Raw genomic sequence first — 20,782 nt, forward strand, 5'->3', positions numbered from 1 at the left:
GCTTGCCTGCCTTCCTCTGATTTTTTTGCACAGTATGGTTCTCTGCATGTCTGCTGTTGTTCAGAAACCATGTCAGCTATTCAGAAGTCAGTTATTCAGCTTTGAACTGAATGACAATTATTTGAATGGTAAAGGGTTTTAATGTATAATTATTCACATTCATACCAGGACGGTCACAGTTTAATCATTTCTCTGTAGGCTTCCTTAAGTTTGTGCTTAAAGTCTTAGGCATAATTCTTTTGTTAAATAAGTTTAGGAGGCTCTAAGTATTGGGAAAGTGAGTACAAATACGCCTCTGGGGGAGCTTTGAGGATGTGGCGTCCTGCCTCCGTGAGCGAGCCTCCTAGGTGAGACTGTCGCCAGGTGCCCCATGCTTCAGCCAGGCAGAAGGTCCATTTCCAGGGGCTGGTAGCGTAATCCAGCCTCCAGGTGAGCTCTGAGTCTGTGTTCTGACGTGCCCAGGACTAGATGGAGCCTGCTGGAGCCTTCCTATGTTGACACAGAGTCCTGCTAGGCCTGGTCGGGCTCAGGGTGGGCTTAACGCTTCACAACCTCAATTCTTCTGGACCCCTCTTTAAGATGCTTGAGGACCCCAAAGAGCTTTTGATGATGAGAGCTGTATTATGCACATTTCCCATATTGGAAATTAAACCTGGGACTTTTTAAATGTATTAACTTATTTAAAAATAGCAACAGTAAATCCATGGCAGAATAACATCATATGCTTATGAAAGTGACTGTTTTCCAAGTCAGACCCTTCAGAAGAGTGGTCCTGTTGTCCACTTTTGCAGAATGGACTGCCTTGATGCCTGCCACAGTGGAAGACAGCTGGGTTCTCACATCTGCCTCTGCATTTAATCTGCTGTGTTGTCACCTCACATAGCCCCCAGAAAACCCTTCTGTTACTTGTAAGAGAATGAGAATCTAACAGGCAGACAACATCCTAGTATTGCTATGGAGATAACTCTGACCTCACAAACCCCCTAAAGGGCTCTCAGGAATCCCGAGACCACACTTTGAGAATCCCTGTTCTAAAAAGTCCATTTCTTTTACTCTAAAATATTACTCACCTTGCCTACTGTGTTATGGGTTCCTCTTTTTTATTAAAAAAAAATTACAGCAGAATTCACTCTTCCTGGTGTGCAGCTGGAGGTGCACAGCTTTGTGCATCCTGTTGACCTGCCCCCACTGCAGGGACAAGCATCAGCCAAATCAGAACCAGGTCAGAGCCCCGCTGTGCCACAGTCAGATCAGAACCAGGTCAAAGCCCCCCACACCATGGGTCAGATCAGAACCGGGTCAGAGCCCCCCTATACCATGGGTCAGATCAGAACCAGGTCAAAGCCCCCCACACCATGGGTCAGATCAGAACCAGGTCAGAGCCCCCCATACCATGGGTCAGGTCAGAACCTGGTCAGAGCCCTGCTATACCATGGGTCAGATCAGAGCCGGGTCAGAGCCCCCCTATACATGGGTGAGATCAGAACCTGGTCAGAGCCCCCCCACACCACGGGTCAGATCAGAACCAGGTCAGAGCCCCTACATCCTGTCCCCTCAGTGGACAGCTTGGAAATGTAAGGTCCACGTGGCCGCTGGGTCCAGGATCCTCTCTGCCTCACAGGCACTCCCTTCCACCGAGCCTGTTTTCATCAACAGTTGTTAAAGAGAAATCTAAAAATGCTTAAAACATTGTATATTTTCTTGTTAGCTGAGCCAAGAATCAGTCTGCAGGGAACAAAGAGCTTCAATGTGGAGTTAGAAGTTGGGGTCCGGGAAAGGGTGCTTGTTTCTGAGGCTAACCTGCGTCAGGTGGTCCAAGCGGGCTCCCATCAGCCCCTGGCCCTGCCTGGAGAACATTGCACGGGCCCTGGCTGCCTGGGCCTCTGGAGCCACAGCTGCTGAGATCAGGCCTTTTTAAAGCCTGAGAGAGGCCATCTGGAGGTAGCACTACAGAAGAGGGGAAGAGGCCCAGGAATCCAGGGAGAGCAGGAGGGTCTTCTCGGGGCTCCTGTCCTCTCACCAACTACCACGTTGTTAAGCATGCCTCATGAAGGGGACCAGGACAGTCATGGAATCGAAAATCGGGCCTTAAAATCTGCCCAGTTCTTCCCATATACAGAGCACCTTTCGCACAGGTGAGCTCATTACCCTCAGATGCCACTCACCATTGCGGGAAGCTCATTTTACCAGGAGGAAACTGAGGGGCAACAGGACAGTGGTCCAAGAAGGAGCTCAGCTGTGGACTTTTTGTGGCGAGCTCTGAGGGACAGCAGCGAGCATGGGATGCCTGCATGGGAGGCTTATGGGAGAGTACTGGCCCCACCTGCCACCAGCCCCCAGGGCAACCTCGGACAGGCTGCCATCTCTTGGCCTGAGGGACTTCTCAACTGCAGAGTGGATGATGGTGGTGCAAGCATCGTGCGGGACCTTGAGGACTGAACAGGGAAAAGCACCTGAATGGAGCCTGGTCCCTAGTAAGCGCTCAGTTGGCACTTACTGTAATAATTTCGTTTTAAGCCCAGCTACCAAAATTTCCAGACCAACATTACCATCTTCAAAAGAGTGCCCCTGCCTGTTTCCCTAACGTCGCTCAAACTTGCATCTGACACCTCAGACATCCGAGGAGCGTCTGTTCGATGCCTTTGGCCCCTGCGCCTTGTACAGCTTCCCAGGAGCTTATTGGCTGGCCACTGGGTACCAAGCACCATGGCGGGCACTCTGGAACGCTCTGTATTGGCAAACTTTCTTCTCCAATAATGGATTTGACTTTTGAAAAATGGTCCAAAACAGCCTTCCCAGCCCTGGTCACCCCAGAAGTAGCTTTGGACCCAGATGAGTTGAGTCCACAGAATAACAGGCCGTCTCTACTTGAAGCTGAAGCCCTATCAGTTGGCCCAGTAGGTAGCATCTGAAGAAGTCCTGCATTTTTGAAGAGTTAGCTCTCCCCAGAAGGTGACGTTGAACGCAACACCCGGGAGGATGCTATTGTCCTGGCCTTCAAACCGAGCCTGCAGCCCAGTGGCCATGCGTGTGCTGTGAGGCCTGCGGCCTGTCCCCAAGTGCACCCTGCATGGGAAAGGGGGCTGGGAGGCTCGCCGGGACTTCATGTGGACCTTGCACCAAGACGCTGATCCACAGTGGAGATGGCGAGTGCTGTGGTCAGCCTTGATGTTTCTACCAGAGTCTCCAAGGTGCAGGCGTCAGTGTCTCCATTTCGGGGAGAGTGAAACGGGCTTTCTTCCCAGCTTACCATTACCGTTGTGCTCATTGAAGGGACTGATATTTTGAGTGGGGTCAGCACTGCGCTCACACCACTGAGGCCGCTGTCTGCCACTCAGCTTTCTCACACATTCCGTTTCCCAGAGGTGGCCAGTGACTGTGCCCTGAGTCAGTTGAGACGCATGCAGAGACTCATCCAGAGCAGAGCAGAGCCACAGAAGCTGGGCTGGCTCCACACAGAGATGACCCGAAGCCTGTGTCGGTATTTGGGTGCCTGGGGCCACCGTCCAGGCCTGAGAGAGCAGCAGCGTGGCTGGGAGCCCCCACCAGCTGTGTGGCTTGTAGGTCAGGCGGTGGCTCTGAGCCTTGTCCTCCTTTCCAAATGGGATTCACAATGCCACCTTTGCAAAGTGGATGTCAGGACTCAGTGAGGGGCTCCGGGGAGACTTTGCAGAGGGGTGATGTTTGGGGAAGTAGAAATTGGCTCCCAAAATGCTAGAGAAGGACATAAGGGACTGATGGCCAGGCACCTACCCCAGCGTGGCACCCTCCCACCATCCGCTGGAGCGCTGAGCTGCACCTCCGTGTCAGGACTTGCTCTCAAGTTGCGTCTGGGAGGTCACATGCCTACTGGGTGAGGCAGGTCCTTGTGTGGGAGGAGCCGGAAGCCCCCTTTTTTCTTTAAAGCAATTGGGCCAGAGGTCATGAATTCAGCCTTAGCATAGGTCTCCAGTAACCACCATCTGCTGGAAAACGACTTTGGGCCCTGCGCAGGGCTGGAAGGAGCGCTGGGAAGGAGTCCCGCCTTGGTGCACCACCCGGGGCGCTCAGCAGTGCCCCACGACCGCAGCGGCCCTTGCTCAGAGCCAGGTGCTGAGGGCCAGGAGGTGGCCACTTGATGTTTAGCTTTCACAGAGGTGGTAAACAGTAGAAAACGGAGCTGCGCCTGGATTCATTCGAGAGCCGCCTCTTCCTCCTCTGAAATCCTACCACCTAATCACTGTCTTCCCTGACTTCCCCTTGGCCACTCTGTGTGTGGTATAAGATGGGCTTTTGGGTGGAGTGGGTGGGTCGGTCCTGATCTGTCTACCCAGCAAACTGCTACTCATCCAACACCCAGGCCCACCTGTCACTTGCACTCTGGCACCTCACTCAGGGAGTCACACTGGTGCTTGCCAGCAAACGCCACCATTTTCTGTAACAAGTCTCATAGCATGTCGGAAACCAATGTTGACATGGGGCTTTGTTCATCCACAGATGCTGTCACACATCAGATTTCATAAGTCAGAGACATCTTCTATGGCCCTCCGTTGGCCGACCCAGTTGGGTGCAGCCGATGTCGGTGGACAGGGGTGCGTCCGTGCATTGTTGGTGGCATCGTGGCCTTACCCGGCCCACAGTTCCAGCAGAGCTATCTGCATTTCACCGCCTCGGTCTGTCGCTGTCCATTGTCCACACACTCCCTCCATACCCCAGTCTAGCATCCTCAAGTACAAGCGCGTGCATGTAATTCCTGTGTTTGGACTTGGTTGGGCGCATTCCTGGACCTTTGGAGTGACCATCTTCTTCCTTGTTAGTGTCTTCCTTGTGCACTGCGGGGTCGTAGAGGTCACGGCTGACATGTTGTTTTCACTTACACCACGTTGTATTCCATAGCCGCCGCATCATATACAGCGTGTGAGGCGTATGGAAAGAGGAGATTGCGCCCAAACTGGCTGCAGATGGTCACCCTGACGGCGGAAGCAGCCGGGGCACGTGGGCTGGACTGCGGAGCTCTGGAGGGCCGTCCTTGGTGTATTTGTTTTTATTTGTGGAGGCCCCCTCAGTGCTCACGCTGGCCAGGCCTGGTCAGCCTGGGATGACCTGGTGAGGACAGATGAGGACGGTCCCTGCTTCCATGATGAATGAAACCGTGGGAGGAAAGCCTGCGCTTGTTCAGCCTCAACCACCTGTTTGAAAGTTTGCCCCAAAGACATTCCAAAAACCAGGCAGTGACGGTGTCCTGTTCTCCTAGAGGCCAGTTGCCCAGGCCCAGGGAAGCCTTGGTTAGGGGACATTGAAAGCTGGGACTCAGTCTGGCTCCTGGCAAGCACAGAGAACCCCACTGCCAAGCCTTCTAATCAAGGCATTGGAAGGGGCTGTCATGGGTGTGTACCAGGCTGCCTCTGTACCTGGGCAGCTGTACGCAAGCTGGCTGTGAGCTCCTTGGCATGCAGAGCACGTCCAAACTAACCTGGCAGCCTAGACCCCTGCAAAATGTGCGACATCGTGTCCCTGCCTTTGGTGTCAACAAGCCACAAGCCAGATGTCAGGGGCTGCTCCTTCTGCAGGTCACCCACCTCTGGCTGACCAAGCTTCGTGAGGCGGGGTGCACCTCCTCCATGTACCATACTAAAGCAGTTGGTGGCACCTTGCCCCTTCCGAACCCTGTTCCTGACCTGAGCCTGAGCCCTCATAGGCCTGACAAAGGCTGTCTGCAGAGACCTGGGCCACACAGGCCCCGTGGTCTTCCTGCATGCCACGGAGAGCCAGCCGATGGGGCTGCAGGCACCTCCTCCTGCTCACTCTCAGTGTGCCCCGTCAGGGCTCCGTGCCTCCACAGAGACCACAGGCCACAGGAGCTCCTGGCTGCCACATCTCCTGCCATGAGCGCAAGGTTTATCAGGCTCTTCTCGGCCAGGTTGAAGGAGATGCCGGGTGGGGATCTGTAGGCCCTGGTTGCGTTGACAGCAGATACTGCCCTTCACTGTCTTCCGGCCTCCCAAGAAAGGATTGTCCCCAGCTCCATGCTGATACACCCACCTTGCCTCGCCCAGCAGACGCTTTCTGGATGTATACTGTGGTCACCCACAGAGCTGTGTGTTGGGATACAGCCCTGAGAGGTAGGTGCCTGGTCCTTCATGAGTCTGGTAGAGGAGCCCTCCATGGTGACAGGCTTCTATGAGAGCATGGCAGGCGGGGGGACTCACAGAGGGGAAAGATTTTGAAGAAAATGTGACCTAGATTCCCTTTTAAGCAGGAAGTACTGGTCCCTCGTGTCTTGAACTTTGGGGAGAAAACTCCCTTTGGTTAAAGAAAAGGTAACTTGGAGATGTTTTTCCTCATCTTTTTGTTAATCTTTTTTTTAATTAACATGTAGTGAGATTGTCTTTTTGTGGGGTATACAGTCCCATGAACATTAACACACATGTGTTTCTGTAACCACCACCAAAATCAGGGTACAAGGAAGTTCCACTGCCCGGGACACCCCCTCACTGCCCCTTGGCAGCTGCGGCCTGTCCCCACCCCCGTTCCAGCTCTTGACACCTGCAGTGTCTTCTCCATCACCATGGCTTTGTGTTTTTGAGAATGTCATATACATGGAATCAGACAGTATTTAACCTTTTGAGCCTGGCTTTTTTCCCCCAGGTTAATGCCTTCGAGATTCATCCAAGTTGTTGCATGTGTCTACAGTTAATTCCCGTTTCTTGCTGAGTGTCACTACTGTGTGGCTCTGTCTCCATTTATCTGTTTTTTATTTTAGCTGTTCTAATAGATACGTAATGGTATCTCATTATTGTTTTAATTTGCATTTCCCTGATGGCTAGTTACGTGGAACATCTTTTCATGTGTTTATTGACCCATCCTTATGTCCTCTTTGGGGAAGTGTCAATTCAAGTCTTTTGCCTTTTTTAAGAAAAGTAGGTGATTTGTTGAGTTTCGGTTTGGAACTGTTGAGTTTGGAAAATTCTTTATTTGTTCTGGATAGGATAGGTCTCTTGTTGGATTTGTTATTTCCAAGTATTTTCTCCCAGTCAGTAGCTAGTCTTTTATTCTTTTAACACTGACTTTCATGGGCCAAGTTTTTTCACAAACCAATTTTTTCCCTTTTGAATGAAGTTCTGTTTATTGTTCTTGTTTTTTAATCATAATTTGGGGGGCATATCTAACAACTCTTTGTCTAACCACAGGTCATGAAAATTTTGTCATATATTTTCTTTTTTTTTTTAATGTTTTGCATTTAAATCTATGATATATTTTGAGTTAATTTTTTTAAGTAAGGCATGAGGTTTACATCAAGTTTCACTATTTGCATATGGATGTCCAGTTTTCCAGCACCACTTTTTGGAAATAATGTGCTTTCTTCATTGAAATCCCTTTGCACCTTCGTCAAGAAACATTTGGTCATGCTTCAGTAGGTCTGTTTTGGAAATCTCTCTTCTATTTTGTTAACTCCATCCAGTAGCGCCATCCATACTCCAACAATGTGGGTGTTTATTCCTTTACAAATACATAATTATTATCACGTATAATAAGTCTTAAAACCTGCAGTGTGATTTCTCTAACCTCTTTTGTCTCTTGTAAAATATGCTGTCTAGCCTCAGTCCTTTGCCCTTTCATCTGAATTTTAGAATCAACATGTCTATGTGCAATGAATTCTCCTAGGGTTTTTGATTGGAATAATAAATCTTTAGGTCAGTTTGTTAAGAATTAGAATTTTATGCTATTGAGATTCCATGAACATGATATGTCTCCTCAGTTATTCAGACATTCTTTGATTACTTTTTCACCATTTTTTTAAATTTTCAACAAACAGAGACTATAGACAAAATGTTCGATTTACATCCAAGTATCTTATTTTGGCTGGAGCCATTATCAGTGGTGTATAGAAGGGCGATTGGTTTTTATGTGATGACCTCGTATCTAGTGACTTTGCTAAACTCACTTATGAGTTCTAAGACTTTTCTGTTATTTCCTGGGTATTTTCCCATAGACTATTATGTTGTCTGCAAATAGGGAGAGTTTATTTCTTCTTTTCTAAAACAATTGTCTTCTATTTCCTCATCTGACATTTTTTGCCCAGTTAAGTATATGATGTTAGCTGTAGGCTTTTTGCAGATACAGTTGTCAGATTGAGAATGTTGCCTTCTATTCTTAGGTTGCCGAGAGCTTTGATCATGAATGTATGTTGAATTGTATTAAATATTTATTCTGCCTTGATATAGATGATGTGTTTTTCTAGGATATTAATATGGTAGATAATGTTCATTTTAAATAGGCATTATTTTTAGAATACTTTTACAGAAAAATTGAAAAGTTAGTACAGAGTTCTCTGGTACTCCACACCTATTTTCCAGATTATACCACTGATTCTTATTACGATGACGTTTATAAGTGACATCTTACATTAGTGTGGTCCATGTGTTATGATTAATGAGCCAGTGTTGGCACCTTAATATTAACTAATGTCCATATGTTCCTTTAGGTGGTCTTAGTTTTTACCTAGTGCCCTTCTTCCATTTCAGGGTCCCGCCTAGGATACTGGCTTCCTTCACTTAGCAATATACATTTAGCTTTCTCTGTGTCTTCTTGTGGCTTCATAACTCATTTTTTTCACTGAATAATATTCCATTGTATGGATGTACCATCGTCGTTTATACATTCACCTATTGAGTGGCATTTTGGTTGCTTACAACTTTTGGCAGTGTGAATAAAGCTGCTATAAACATTCACAGGAAGGATTTTGTGAGGATGTGAGTTTTCAAATCAGTTGAATAAATATGTAGGTGTGCAATTGCTGGATCACGTGGTAAGACTCCAGCTTTGAAAGAAATTGCAAAATAGTCTTCCAAAGCGGATGTACCGTTTCGCATTCCCAGCAGCAATGATGAAACATCCTTTTTGCTCCACATTCTTGCCAGCAGTTTTTCTACAGTCAGTGTTTAGATTTTAGCCATTCTAAAAGCCGTTGTAATCATACTCGTTGTTTTAGTTTGCAGTTCCTAAAGACAAATTATATTAAATATCTTTCCTTGTGCTTATTTGTCACCTGCATATATTCTTTGGTGAAGTGTCTGTTAAGACTTGCCCATTTTTTAATTGGGTTGTTTAACTTTTTATTGTTGAGTTTTGAGTCTTTTTATAATTTGTTTTGGATGCAAGTCCTTTTTCAGGCATGTATCTTACATAGATTTTCTCCTAGTCCATGTCTTTCATTTCCAGAGTCTTGGAATCATTTGCAGCAAAGAAGTTTTTAATAAAGTCCAGCTTATTCATTTTTTTCCTTTCATGAATCGTATTGTATCTAAAAACTCTTCTCCAAACCTAGGGTTACTTAGTCTCCTGCGTTATCTTCTGAAAATTCATGATTTTACCTTTAGATTTAGGTCTGTGATCCATTTTGAGTTCATTTTTGAGAAAGGTATAAAGTCTATATCCAGATTTGCTTCTTTGTTGTGTGGTGCCCAATTGTTCCAGGGCCATTTGTTGAACAAACTATTCTTTCTCCATTGAATTGCCTTTGCTTTTTTGGTCAAAGATCTTTGTCAAAGTGTACATTTAGCCCTTGTATTTATGAGTTCAACATCCGTGTATTCAACCAACTGCAGATCAAATATGTTCAACAACAAGGAAATAATGGTTGCATCTTTACTGAAAATGTGCAGAATTTTTCTCCTTGTTCTTATTCTCTCCATAATACAGTATAACAGCTATTTACATAGCATTTACATTGTTCTCATTATGATAAGTAATCTAAAGATGATTTAAAGTATACTGGAGGATGTGCCTGGGTTGTATGCAAATACTATGCCATTTTATACCAGGGACTTGTGCATCCATGGATTTTGGAATTCTAGAAGGGTCCTGGAACCCGTGCCCAATGGATACCGAGGAATGACTGTATATCTGTGTATTTCTGTTTCACTGACCTATGTGTCTGTTCTTTTACCAATGCCATCCTGTCTTGATTACTGTAGTTTCATAAGGTAGACTTATTTTCAAATACTGAATCAGCCTCACTTTCCTAGGACAAACCCCACTTAATTTTGGTGTCTTGTTCTTTTATGTATTGCTGGATTTGATTTGCCAGTATTTTGTTAAGCATTTTTGCCCTGTGTTCCATAAGAGATACTGAGGTGTACGCTTCTGGTGTCTGCCTTTTTCTGGTTTTGATGTTGGAGTAATGGTGGTCTTATAAAACACTTTAGGAAATGTTTCTTTCTTTGGAAAAAATTATGTCAATTTGATATTAAATTCTGTCAATTTTAAACATTTTATAGAATTCACTGGTAAAAATCATCTTGGCCCTAGAGATTTCTTTTTCAGAAGATTGTAAGCTATGAATTCAATGAGTATTCAGTTTTCTGTTTCATCTTGGATGAGTTTTGGTAGTTTGTAGTTTTTGATAAATTGATCTATTCACAGTTGTTGGATTTTAGTACACAGTTATTTGTAGGAATACCTTATTATCTCTTTAGTATCTGTGGGATCTGTGGCAATATCTCTTTCATTCCTGATATTGATTATTTGTTTCTTCTTTTCTATCAGTCTTAGAGATTTATAAATTTTATTGATCATTTCATGGAACTCATTTTTAATTTCATGGATTTTACTTGTATCATTTGTCTGTTTTCAATTTTGCTGATTTTTGTCTTTGCCTTTATTATTTTCTTTCTGATTGTTTTGGGTTTATTTTTCTTTTCTTTCTCTGGTTTCTTAAGTTGGAAGTCTAGATTATTGGGACTTTTCTAATACTCAATACTATAAATATTCCTCTATTGTTTTAGCTTTGTCCCATAAATTTTAATATGTTTTATTATCAGTTCATTCCTTTCAGTATATTTTTTTAATTTTCCTTCAGACTTTCTCTTTGATCTATGGATTATTTAGAAGTGATACATTTACTGTTCAAATGTTTGGAGAATTTTCTGTTATTTTTTTGTTGATTTCTAATCTAATTCCATTATGATCAGAGGACATAACCTGTATGATTGTAGTTATTTTGCATGTGTTAAGATTTATGGCCCAGAGTATGGTATATCTTTGTCAGTGTTTTATGTACACTTGAAAAGAATATACATTGTACTGTTACTGGGTGGAGTGTTCTATAAATATCCATTAGGTCATGTTGGTTGATAGTTTTTTTTTACTTGTGTATCTTTGCTGATTTTCTGTCTTCCTAGTTCTACTGATTATTGAGAAAGAAGTGTTTAGGTCTCCATGTATAATTGTGGATTTGTCTAATTTTCCTTCATTTTTGTCTTGAGTTTTGAAATCTGTTGTTAGACACAGGTGCATTTAGAATTGATGTATTGTTTTTGTGAATTGACCCTCTCATTATGTAATATTCCTTTTTACCCCAAGAATTTTCTTTGTTCTTAAGTCTACTTTGTCTTGTATTAACATTTTTTACATTTGTGTTTGCATGGTTTATCTTTATCCTTTTACTTTTAGCCTACCTACAGGTATTATTTGAAGTGAATTCCTTATAACAGCATTTTCTTGTGCACATTTTTAAAAATCTATTGTGATAGTCTCTATCTTTTCCTTGGTATGGTTAGATCATTTACATTTAATGTAATTATTAATGTTTGAATTTAGGTCTAACATTTTATTTGTTTGGCCCTTTTTTTCCTTTTTCTTTCTTCCTTCTTTAGGGCTATTTTAACTTGTTTTACTATTTTATTTTATTTGTTGCATTTTTTACTATATCTCTTCATATAGTTTTTCTAGTGGTCTAGGGATTATAATACTTTGTTTCACAGTCTAATTAGAATCACTATTTTACCTTTTTAAGTGGAATGTAGAAACCTTATGACTGTAATATAGATCCTTTTAAATCTTCCATTATGTTATAGTGTCATGCATTACATTTACATATATTGAAAATCTCATCTCACAATGTCATAAGTTTTTCTTTTGGCTAATAAACATACCTTGAAAAACTTAAGAGGAAAACAGCCTGTGATAGTTACCTATATTATCTTATGTTTTTCTTATTCTGGCTGCATTCTTGATATTCTAAGCTTCTCTAGTGTAAGTATATGGATAACTATAACCATTATTTCTCTTTTTTCTAAAGAATTTCCTTTAGCCATTCTAAAGATACTGGTAATGAATTATCTTAGTTTTTCCTTTATATCAGAAAACGTCTTTAACTTCATTCATGAAGGAGTCTTAAAAATTGGATATAGAATTCTGAGTTGACAGCTTTTTTCCTTTATTTCAGCTCTTGGAAAGTGCTGTGTTACTTCCTCTAACCTCTGTAGTTTCTGATGAGAATTTCACATTCATTCAGATGTCTGTTTCCTGGTACATAATGCCTGTTTGCCTCTAGTGGCTTTCAGGACTCTCTGATGCTTTCAGCAGTTTCATCATGATTTGTCTGGGAATGGATTTCTTTGGGCATATCCTCTTGGCTGTTTCCTGGGCTTCTTAAATCTACAGTTGTGTGTGTTTTGCCAAATTTGACAAAATTTTAAGCCATTATTTCTTTGAATTTTTTCCTGTACCACACTCTTTTTTTCTCTTTTTCTGTAACTCCAGTGACATAAATGGATCTTTTGACTGTGTCTCACATGTTCTTTTTTTGTCTATTTTAAACACTTTCTTTCTGTTCTTCAGATTGGATGATTTTTTTGTTAACTTAGCTTCAGTTTTATTGACTCTTTTCTCTGGCATCTGCATTCTACTGATCTTATGTGGTACGGTTTTTAGCTTGGGTTATTGTATATTTCAATACTAAATTTTCTACCTTATTATTCTTGATAGCTTCTATTTGTGTTTTTTTTCCTTTGTTTCAAGAGTGTCTTCCCTTGCAGCATTTTTATAACCGATCTTTTAAACTTTTTCTCAGATAATTTCAACTTTTGGGTCATGCCAGCCTTGGCGTGTGTTGATTATCTTTTCCCTGGAGAGTTTATTTTTGTGATTATTTGCATGCTTGATAATTTTGGATCATATTCTGGTCATTTTGAATATTATGAGACTCTTGTTTTCGTATAAATCCTACACATAATGTTGCTATTTTTGTTGTAGGAGGCAGTCAGCCTGGCTGGATTTAGTAAGTTCTGATCAGCCTTCAATATTTGTTGTTTCAAAGCCTTTGCAGTTCTCTTAAAATCAGTCCTTTTGTGCACCACTCACCAGCCAGTTTGGGAACTGGCAGTGCCTAATTCTCACATCAGTTCTCAAAGCCTGTGGTTTAGGGTCAGATCCACATGTGCACAGGAACAGGCGGGGAAGTAGCTCACCTCAACAGGTGAATCCAGAAATTTGTAAGCAACGTTTGGATTTGCTTCCACAAACTCCTCTTCCTCCACCGTCTTCTTGGCACTTTTTAGTTCTCAGGGCTCCCTCATCAGTCCTCTGGACAGAAGGCTGGGGCTTTACCCCACTCTGCTAAACTCTTCCTGTTACTAAGCCCCAATCTGGGCCCAAGCGGCGAAAGCAAAGAGATTTTGCCCACCTCTTAGGAGGAGCACACCTCTTCTCATCAGAAAGGGGCCATCTCCTCCTCACTGGTTTGGGCTCCAGTGGCCCCTGCTGTCACCCACACCGCAGGATTGCTTAGGGAGGAGCTGAGGTTCAAGGTCTCAGAGATAATACCAAAAAGAGACAATTCCTCACTCACTCTGAACAGAGTTGTCTCATTCTGTTCTCTGCTGCTCTAACAACACTGTAGTCTGGGTAACTGACAAAGAATAGGAATGTATTGGGCTCAGCGTCCTGGGGGCTGAGAAGTCCAAGGGCCTGGCACCAGCATCTGCCGAGAGCCATCCCACGATGGAAGGCATCCCATGGCAAGCAAGCATGCAAGACAGGAAGACAGGGGCCCGGGGCCCTCCGTAACCAGGGCCAGCAATAACCACATTCGCCCGTTCCTGAGGGAGGGGCCCTCAGGACCTCGTCACCTCTCAACACAGTGGCAGTTGTTCCCAACACTGGAACACATGTAAACCGTAGCAGTAGGAGATGCTCTTCCTTCCACAGAGTGGACTAGAGCCCCCGGGGTGCTCCGCGTCTCTGCCAGGCTCTGCCTCCAGGGCTCGGGCTGTAGTAAGTTCAGGCTGAGGATGACAGAGGGATCATCCGACCAGCCCATTCGTCTTTTCTTGAAATTCGTATCTTCTTTCCAAGGCTGCCCACTGCTCCTGCCTCTTCCCAGCCCTCACACAGCTGCCCTGTGCCTTCTGCCCAGGTTTTATAAAGACATTCAGGAGAAGAAACAAGTCTAAAGTTCTTGCTTCATTTTACCTGGAACCAGAATCCCTGTTTCCCTCCATCTTAGTGTCTCAGGTTAGTTTATTCTGGCTGCTTTTGATAACCAGGCAGCATTAGGTCAAACAGCTGTGACTTGTGCCCGGGACACCAGCTCCCGGGGATCCCCCTTCTAGGCTCGTCGCTGCTGTGCAGGAGCTGGGGCCCTGCTGTTTCCCGCTTTTTCTTGTTCTCGGTTGCTCTCTGTTGGCCGTGGCCCCAGCACAGCTACCAAGATTCTCCCCAGGCACTCCCAGCAGGTAGCACCTGTGCACGTGGGGCTGAGGGTGCCCCTGCTAGCTGCAGCCTGGCCAAGGAAAAGTGCCACAACCCGAAGGCCACCCCTGCCCCCCCCGGACCCCACACAGACCTTGACAGCTCACCACCCAGGGAGCCTGGTGGTTGCGGGACAGAAGACTCCTCCCCTAGAACCTGGGGGTGGTCTGCCTCCCAGGGAAGAGCCCCTCACTCAGCAAGGGCCAGCTCCCGACCAGCCCTGCTGTTGCCTGTGCTCTAAGCCTGGCCGTGTACAGTTGAGACACAGATGTGTTTGTTGAGGTGGCTCTTAGGAGATTTATCACACAGGAGAGATGGACACCCAGGATAAGGAAGTGATTAGTCTGAGCCCCGCGGTGGCAGAGCCAGGCTGGTCCCATCTGCGTCCTCCTGCCAGGCTCTGGTGTGTGCCGTCTTCCTTATTAGAGCTCGGTTTGGCCAAGTTGATCCAAGTTCACGCGTCTGCCTTGCTCAGAGCCATGAGCTCCACTCCTGTGGCATGGCATGTAAACACCTTGCATAAAAACCCAGTGTCCGTGACCAGAATCAGAAAAGGGCATCCAGACCCTTGGCAGAGGATGCACAGTGCAGGCAGAGGGTGTAGAAAACTGTCTTCTCTGGGTGAGGCAGTTATGGTGCATGCATTTAAATAGCCACCCAATCGGAAATGAAAATAGCCACATCCCTCAGATGTGGGACTCCAAGACACTGGTCCTCTCCCTTGATCCCAGCCACGAAAGCCCAGCCCAGGGTACCCAGGACCACAGGACAGGCAGGAGGAAGGTGAGTTTGGGAAGGAAACAAGGGAGGTAGAGAGGAGAGAGAGAGAAACATCCAGAATGTGCTGCATCCCAGAGCCCCAAGGCATCCGGCCTGCTCTCTGGGGAGGCCCATGGTGAGAAAAAGCTGCTGTTTAAATGGCTGCCCATTTGGGCCACTTGATTGTGCCAGCTACTGAGGACTGATGTGGTCACCTCAACCTCAAGAACTTCTGTCTTCCACGTGCGTTAATGTTCAGGAGTGGATTTTAGTAGGTTACAGAATGATGCTTCACAGAAAGGGTTGCCCCTTCAGGAAACAGGCATTGTTCAGCCATGCGATTTCGCACAGGCGAGGGTTAGAGGCACTGTGGTCTTCGAGAGCTGCTTCAACTAATGACTGCATTTGTTCGCTGCAGGGTAAACTGAGTTTTCAGATGCGTTTGTAAAATCATGTGCCTGATTGCTAAATATTGCATTGTTTGAGCTACACTTCCCCACGTTGCCTAGTACGGACCAGTTAAGAAATGGTTTCCCATGAGAAACTGACAAGGAAGCTGAACACGTTTGATAAACTCTGTGCTCATCTATGGACATATAATTGTTTTATTATACGATACTTTTACACTTGGAAAGAAAGGTGCTCCGTCATTTGGCAGCAATTTGTCAGAGCAGCACTGGAGGCTGGCGCTCCGATGAGCCCTTGGAACCGTGCCATTGTTTCTCGGAACTGCTCTGCGCTCCGGTGAGGTTCGCGCACACCTCCCTCATTTCATTCCTGCAAGTTTAGTAAAGTTCCAGGCCGTTCTCCCAGAAAACCCAGGCAGCATCCTCTCTCTGGGTCAAAGCACGGAAACCAAAGCCACCAACCCTGTGTTCTCCGCGAAGGCAGGAAATTGGCCTCTGCTTCTTGTGGTATCGGAGGGCTGCTTTTATTGTTTCTTTTCCAAGACAGCTGTCCCTGAAATCTCTTTTCCTCCAAGTCAGCACCAGGCTACCTCGCTTTTATTTTCTTTTTTTCAAAGTTAGGCATAGCAACAACAGCAACCATGATAATGATTAACAGTTTGATTTCAAAATGCTTTCTAAAGAAATGACAATAAACAGAGTGCATTTGCCCAAGGAAACCTCCCCCCTCAGCCATCAGCCAGTAATACAACTGCATGTGCTAATGAACCCAAAGCTGTTAATGTGGTTTCTTCAGTTAAATTGATTCATGAATTTTGAAGAGAACATTATCTAATGAATTTTCTTTGAATAGAAAGCAATTAAAAGGACAAATCAGTCTGATTAACCCCAAAGTCACCCTCCTGCCACAAATGGTGTACAGTTTGAAATTATATCATAAAAAACTAGAGCACATTTGCTATCTTTTGCCCTCTACTAATCCATGTAAATTAATGAACAACAAAGTTAATTTCTTTGATGAACCTTTTCTAGTATCACCTGGATTATGCTGATGTTTAATTTGCTTAATGTTATAATAAAGACTAAACAGATTTTTTTCCCAGTGAAGTGATTATCGTTCCCTTCAGTTAAGAAGTGATTTTTATTATTTAACACACATGTAAGGGTGTGTTTCCTTTAAGAACCAAATCACACTTTGCCAGCTTGGCACCAAGTGTAATTAGTGTTCTTGTGGACACACTCAGAGCGTCGTCCCTGCCCGAGGAAGCCTTCCCTTTGTTGCTGCTGTTCAGGAACTCCCGCCCCTGGAGGGCTGGAGCCCCTGCAACAGAGGACATGGCTCCGTCCAGTGCCCCTGAGCTGCATGTCCCCCTTGGAAAGACAATAGGTACTGATTCAGGCAGCCCTTCTTCGCGTGCCCAGGTTTCTCTCCTGCCGACCCCACTCCCAGGTAACAGGTCTGAAACCTGGAGGCAGATGGAGACAATGTTCTCCCACAGTTGCCCCCTCGTTCCTGCACCAGGATGCAGCACAAATGCGGCTGGATGTGGTTAGTCAATTAAAATGGGAATCGGGTTATTTTATTTTTGCATCCCTATTCATTAAATAGGGTCTTGGCCTGAAGCCAAGGTCACCGCCAGCCCCTGCGTACCGTGGTGCTTGGCTCTTCGAGTGGTAGCTGGGGGCAATCCTGTGCACGGCTGGATGTGGACAGCCAGCATCATGTCGCAGCCTGGCCTGTGGCCGCTTTTGCCTTCTTTGTCCCAGCTGAACTTGGATATTAACCAGCAGTACAAAAGATTTCCAAGGAAGCAGGCAGGCAGGGACTTCTGTGCGTATTAATTGGGCCATGCGCTCACTTACACGCCCCCAGTCGCTAGAAGGGCGGCACTTGCAGCCCCGCACGGAACACAGAAGGTGGAAGGAAATTACACATCTGCCGTGCCCGCCCCACGGATGCCTTCCAAGGGGCCAGCCTGCGTGGTGGCCTGCGTCACACCCACGTCTCCTCGCCTGGTGACATGGTGGCAGAGCGATGCGTGGAGGCCGTGCTTTAATTGAGTATAACACCTCTATTTGTGTCGATGCGTTTCCTGTTCTGGGACTAGCAGCTGTTTATATCAGAGCTGCGGAAGCTGTTTGTCCAAATCTCATTCTGCATTCTTCCTTTCAGAGTCGTTCACCAGGCAGGTGTTATGGGAGCTGCTGAAGGCTGTGAAATTCGGAGAAGTGGTTTCTTACCAGCAATTAGCAGCCCTGGCAGGCAACCCCAAAGCCGCGCGAGCAGTGGGAGGAGCGATGAGAAGCAACCCTGTGAGTTCTCATGGCGCGGACATGGCTGCGGGTGGTGGGCACATGCAGGCAGCCGGGGGTCATCTGATGCCACATGTTTCCCCAGCAGGCCATGCTCCTGGGGTGGGCAGAGGGACAGCATCTGTGATGGGGACCATTGTGCCAGATGCCTCCAGAAGAGGCAAAGAGGCGACCCGGGCACCACACTCCTGGAAGCCCCCTCCCTCCAGGAGCACATCTGCACCGCTTGAGCTTCTGGTTGTCACAGTGAGCAGGAGAGGAGGGACCCTGGCAGAGTGGCAAGGGGGCAGAGGGGACCCCACTCGCTCACTCAGTGGGTGGAAGTGTTGGGTGCCGGTTTTATGATCCACACTCTTGGAGATGCCTGGAGTATAGCAGCAAACAAAACAGACAGAAAGTCCTCCCTGCAAGGTGCCTCCGTCCTAGGAGGATGGCCAAGAAAGGGTGCACATCCAACCCCATCTCTCTGGGGCTGCACTCCCCCTGAGGCCCACGGCTCCCTAGGTCTCAAGAGCTACAGCCCCACACATGAGCACGCGGGACGGGAGGCCTTGCAGCACAGATGGTGGACCGCACGCACCTCGCGTCTCACCAGGGATGGCGCTCCCCGCGCACCTAGAGCCCTTCTGTGTCCTTATCCTTCCCGTGTGTCTGCAGTCAGGTTTCACTGAGCTTGAGGCTCCCAGGCCGTGCATCCTCAGGCCGTGCTCCCCAGAGGACAAGGCCTGGCCGGGACACAGCATGGTGGGCAGCGTGGCCTGTGGTACCTGGGGACATCAGGGGCCCTTGCTCTCCAATCTCCCAATACCCGGGCCTGGCCCCCAGGTCACAGGCCACATAGCATGAGGAGGGAAGTTGCACATGGCCTGCCACGCGTGCCTGCTGGGAGGGGTGGGCAGGAAGGGTGCCCCCATCTGCATGGCCCACTGGGAGAACCCACGCAACCTCAAGAACACCCCTGGAACATTCACCCAGGGATGGTGCGCGGTCACGCTAGCAATGCCTTCTCCTGAAAGCTCTGAGAGTCTCTAACATGACAAAGCATGCTGATCAGGGAGCGCAAATATGGTCACTCCGTCGTGGAATGGAAATGACTAAATCAGAGTGACCCCACTTTTTGAAAAATCACTGTGGCTTTTGCTGTTGGTTTTCAAAACTACTTCCATCTCTGCTCACAGGAGAGAGGCCAGCATGTTCACACCACAGCCTGCTGCTCCTGCTGCCTGCTGTGGCGTCCCAGGGCAGAGCCTCCGTTTCTAGGAGATGACAGTTACATGGGCTTTTGCACAAAACTGCATTGTTTGTCCTTAAAAAGCAGCTCCGCTAGTTTTGCAGTGGATCGCAGTGTCATCGTGTACACCCTGATCTGGGCAAGCTTTCTGCCATATTAAAATATCCCAAATATCCCAGGAGCGAGGTGCCACAGGGATAGCCACCGTCTCCCCTCCTGCATCTCTTCCCGTCCTCAGGGTTGGCAACGTGGCTGGTGGGCACGGTTGGCCCTTACTCTGGCACCTGTCACACGTTAATTGCAGCGTCTTCAGCTCCATTGTCATAAAACGTCTGCAGCACACAGTAGGGGTCTTATTTTTAGGGTGCATGGGAGATGTTACCAAATCAAGTTTCTGAGGATGGTTTTTGACATTTCCCAATAAAGCTTAACCTCCATCTCCTCTGGAAGGCCGCCGTCTTCTCCCTGGTTGCGAGTCCATTTTGAGGTGTTCAGCCTGGCGGAAAGGCAGCTCAGACGCTGTGGTGTTGCAGCTCCATAAGGCCCATGAGGACTGTGGCTGCGAATGGGGTTTGGGGGTTCTCCTCCTGCATCACTGCAGCGCCTGCTCAGGCCGTGTCTACTCTTCCTGCCCCTCCAGGAGAGTTAACCATCGTCTTCTCCCCGCTGAGGTGGGTTCAGCTCCCTCCGTGCACACACGTGAAGATGGGAGTGGCCCCATCAGTGGCCTCGACTCCACTCGCTCCCTCTTGTGGGCAGCTCCCCGTTTGCCAGAAGGACAAGCTCCCCTAACTGGCATGCAGCGTGGTGACACCCCCCCAGCAGCCTTTCGTGAGGCCGGCAGTTTCTCACTCTGCAGTGGAGCTGCCGTAGCAATCCTGCTTGTGGCAATATTCAGAGACATTTATTGTTCTGCAAACCAGCGTGACTCTCTTCTCCCGCTATTAATCTCTATGAGTGTCTCTGTTCCGGTATGGCCTCAGCCACTGAAACATACAAAGTAGTATCACATGGGCCGTCAAACCCTAATGTCCGAGGAGTCCACACATCAACACCCCGTCACATGGCAGAGCCGAGACTGGAGGTGAGCACAGCACCAGGCAGGACGGTTCCACGGGCGCCACGTCACGCCCTTCCAGGCGTCCACATCCCTCCTGTGCTGAGGGCAGCCAGGCGGTGGTGGCCCCCTGTGGCCTTGCTGTGGGCATCACTGTGTGCAGTGACCTTCACCCTGAGGAGAAGGCTGCAGCAGTACCCGCGGCTGCAGTACCCACAGATGCCTCAAAGTATGGCACAGACACACCAGAGATACTCCCGCAAGAAACCTTCACCTACGTAGTTTACTATTGTACAGGGTGACCCAGGACTTGAGGGAGGAAGGGCCCTAGCCAGCAGTGGCCATTGCTATTGTCAGGTGTCCTCAGGAGTGTTTCCCTTTGGCACTGACAGCAGCGTCCCAGCCGGAAGGCTGCGCACATCCAGCCCAGACAGTGCTTCGCTGAGACTCGCTCACTGAAAACCTCCCTTATATTCAGGCTGAATAGAGCGATTGTGCATT

General features: G+C 47.0%; 1 protein-coding gene across 3 annotated transcripts in view; it reads left to right on the forward strand.

Annotated features, from left to right (window-relative positions):
* Window positions 1-20,782, forward strand: part of MGMT (O-6-methylguanine-DNA methyltransferase) — a 278,524-nt gene that overhangs the window by 249,125 nt on the left and 8,617 nt on the right. For all 3 annotated transcript variants that reach the window (XM_032282008.1, XM_032282009.1, XM_032282010.1), the window contains one exon: window positions 17,854-17,993. In XM_032282008.1, the coding sequence (XP_032137899.1) occupies window positions 17,854-17,993 (140 nt within the window). The remainder of the gene's footprint in view (window positions 1-17,853; window positions 17,994-20,782) is intronic.

Source organism: Sapajus apella, unplaced genomic scaffold, assembly GCF_009761245.1.
Source record: "Sapajus apella isolate SASKATOON/1434 unplaced genomic scaffold, GSC_monkey_1.0 scaffold13, whole genome shotgun sequence".
Taxonomy (NCBI): domain Eukaryota; kingdom Metazoa; phylum Chordata; class Mammalia; order Primates; family Cebidae; genus Sapajus; species Sapajus apella.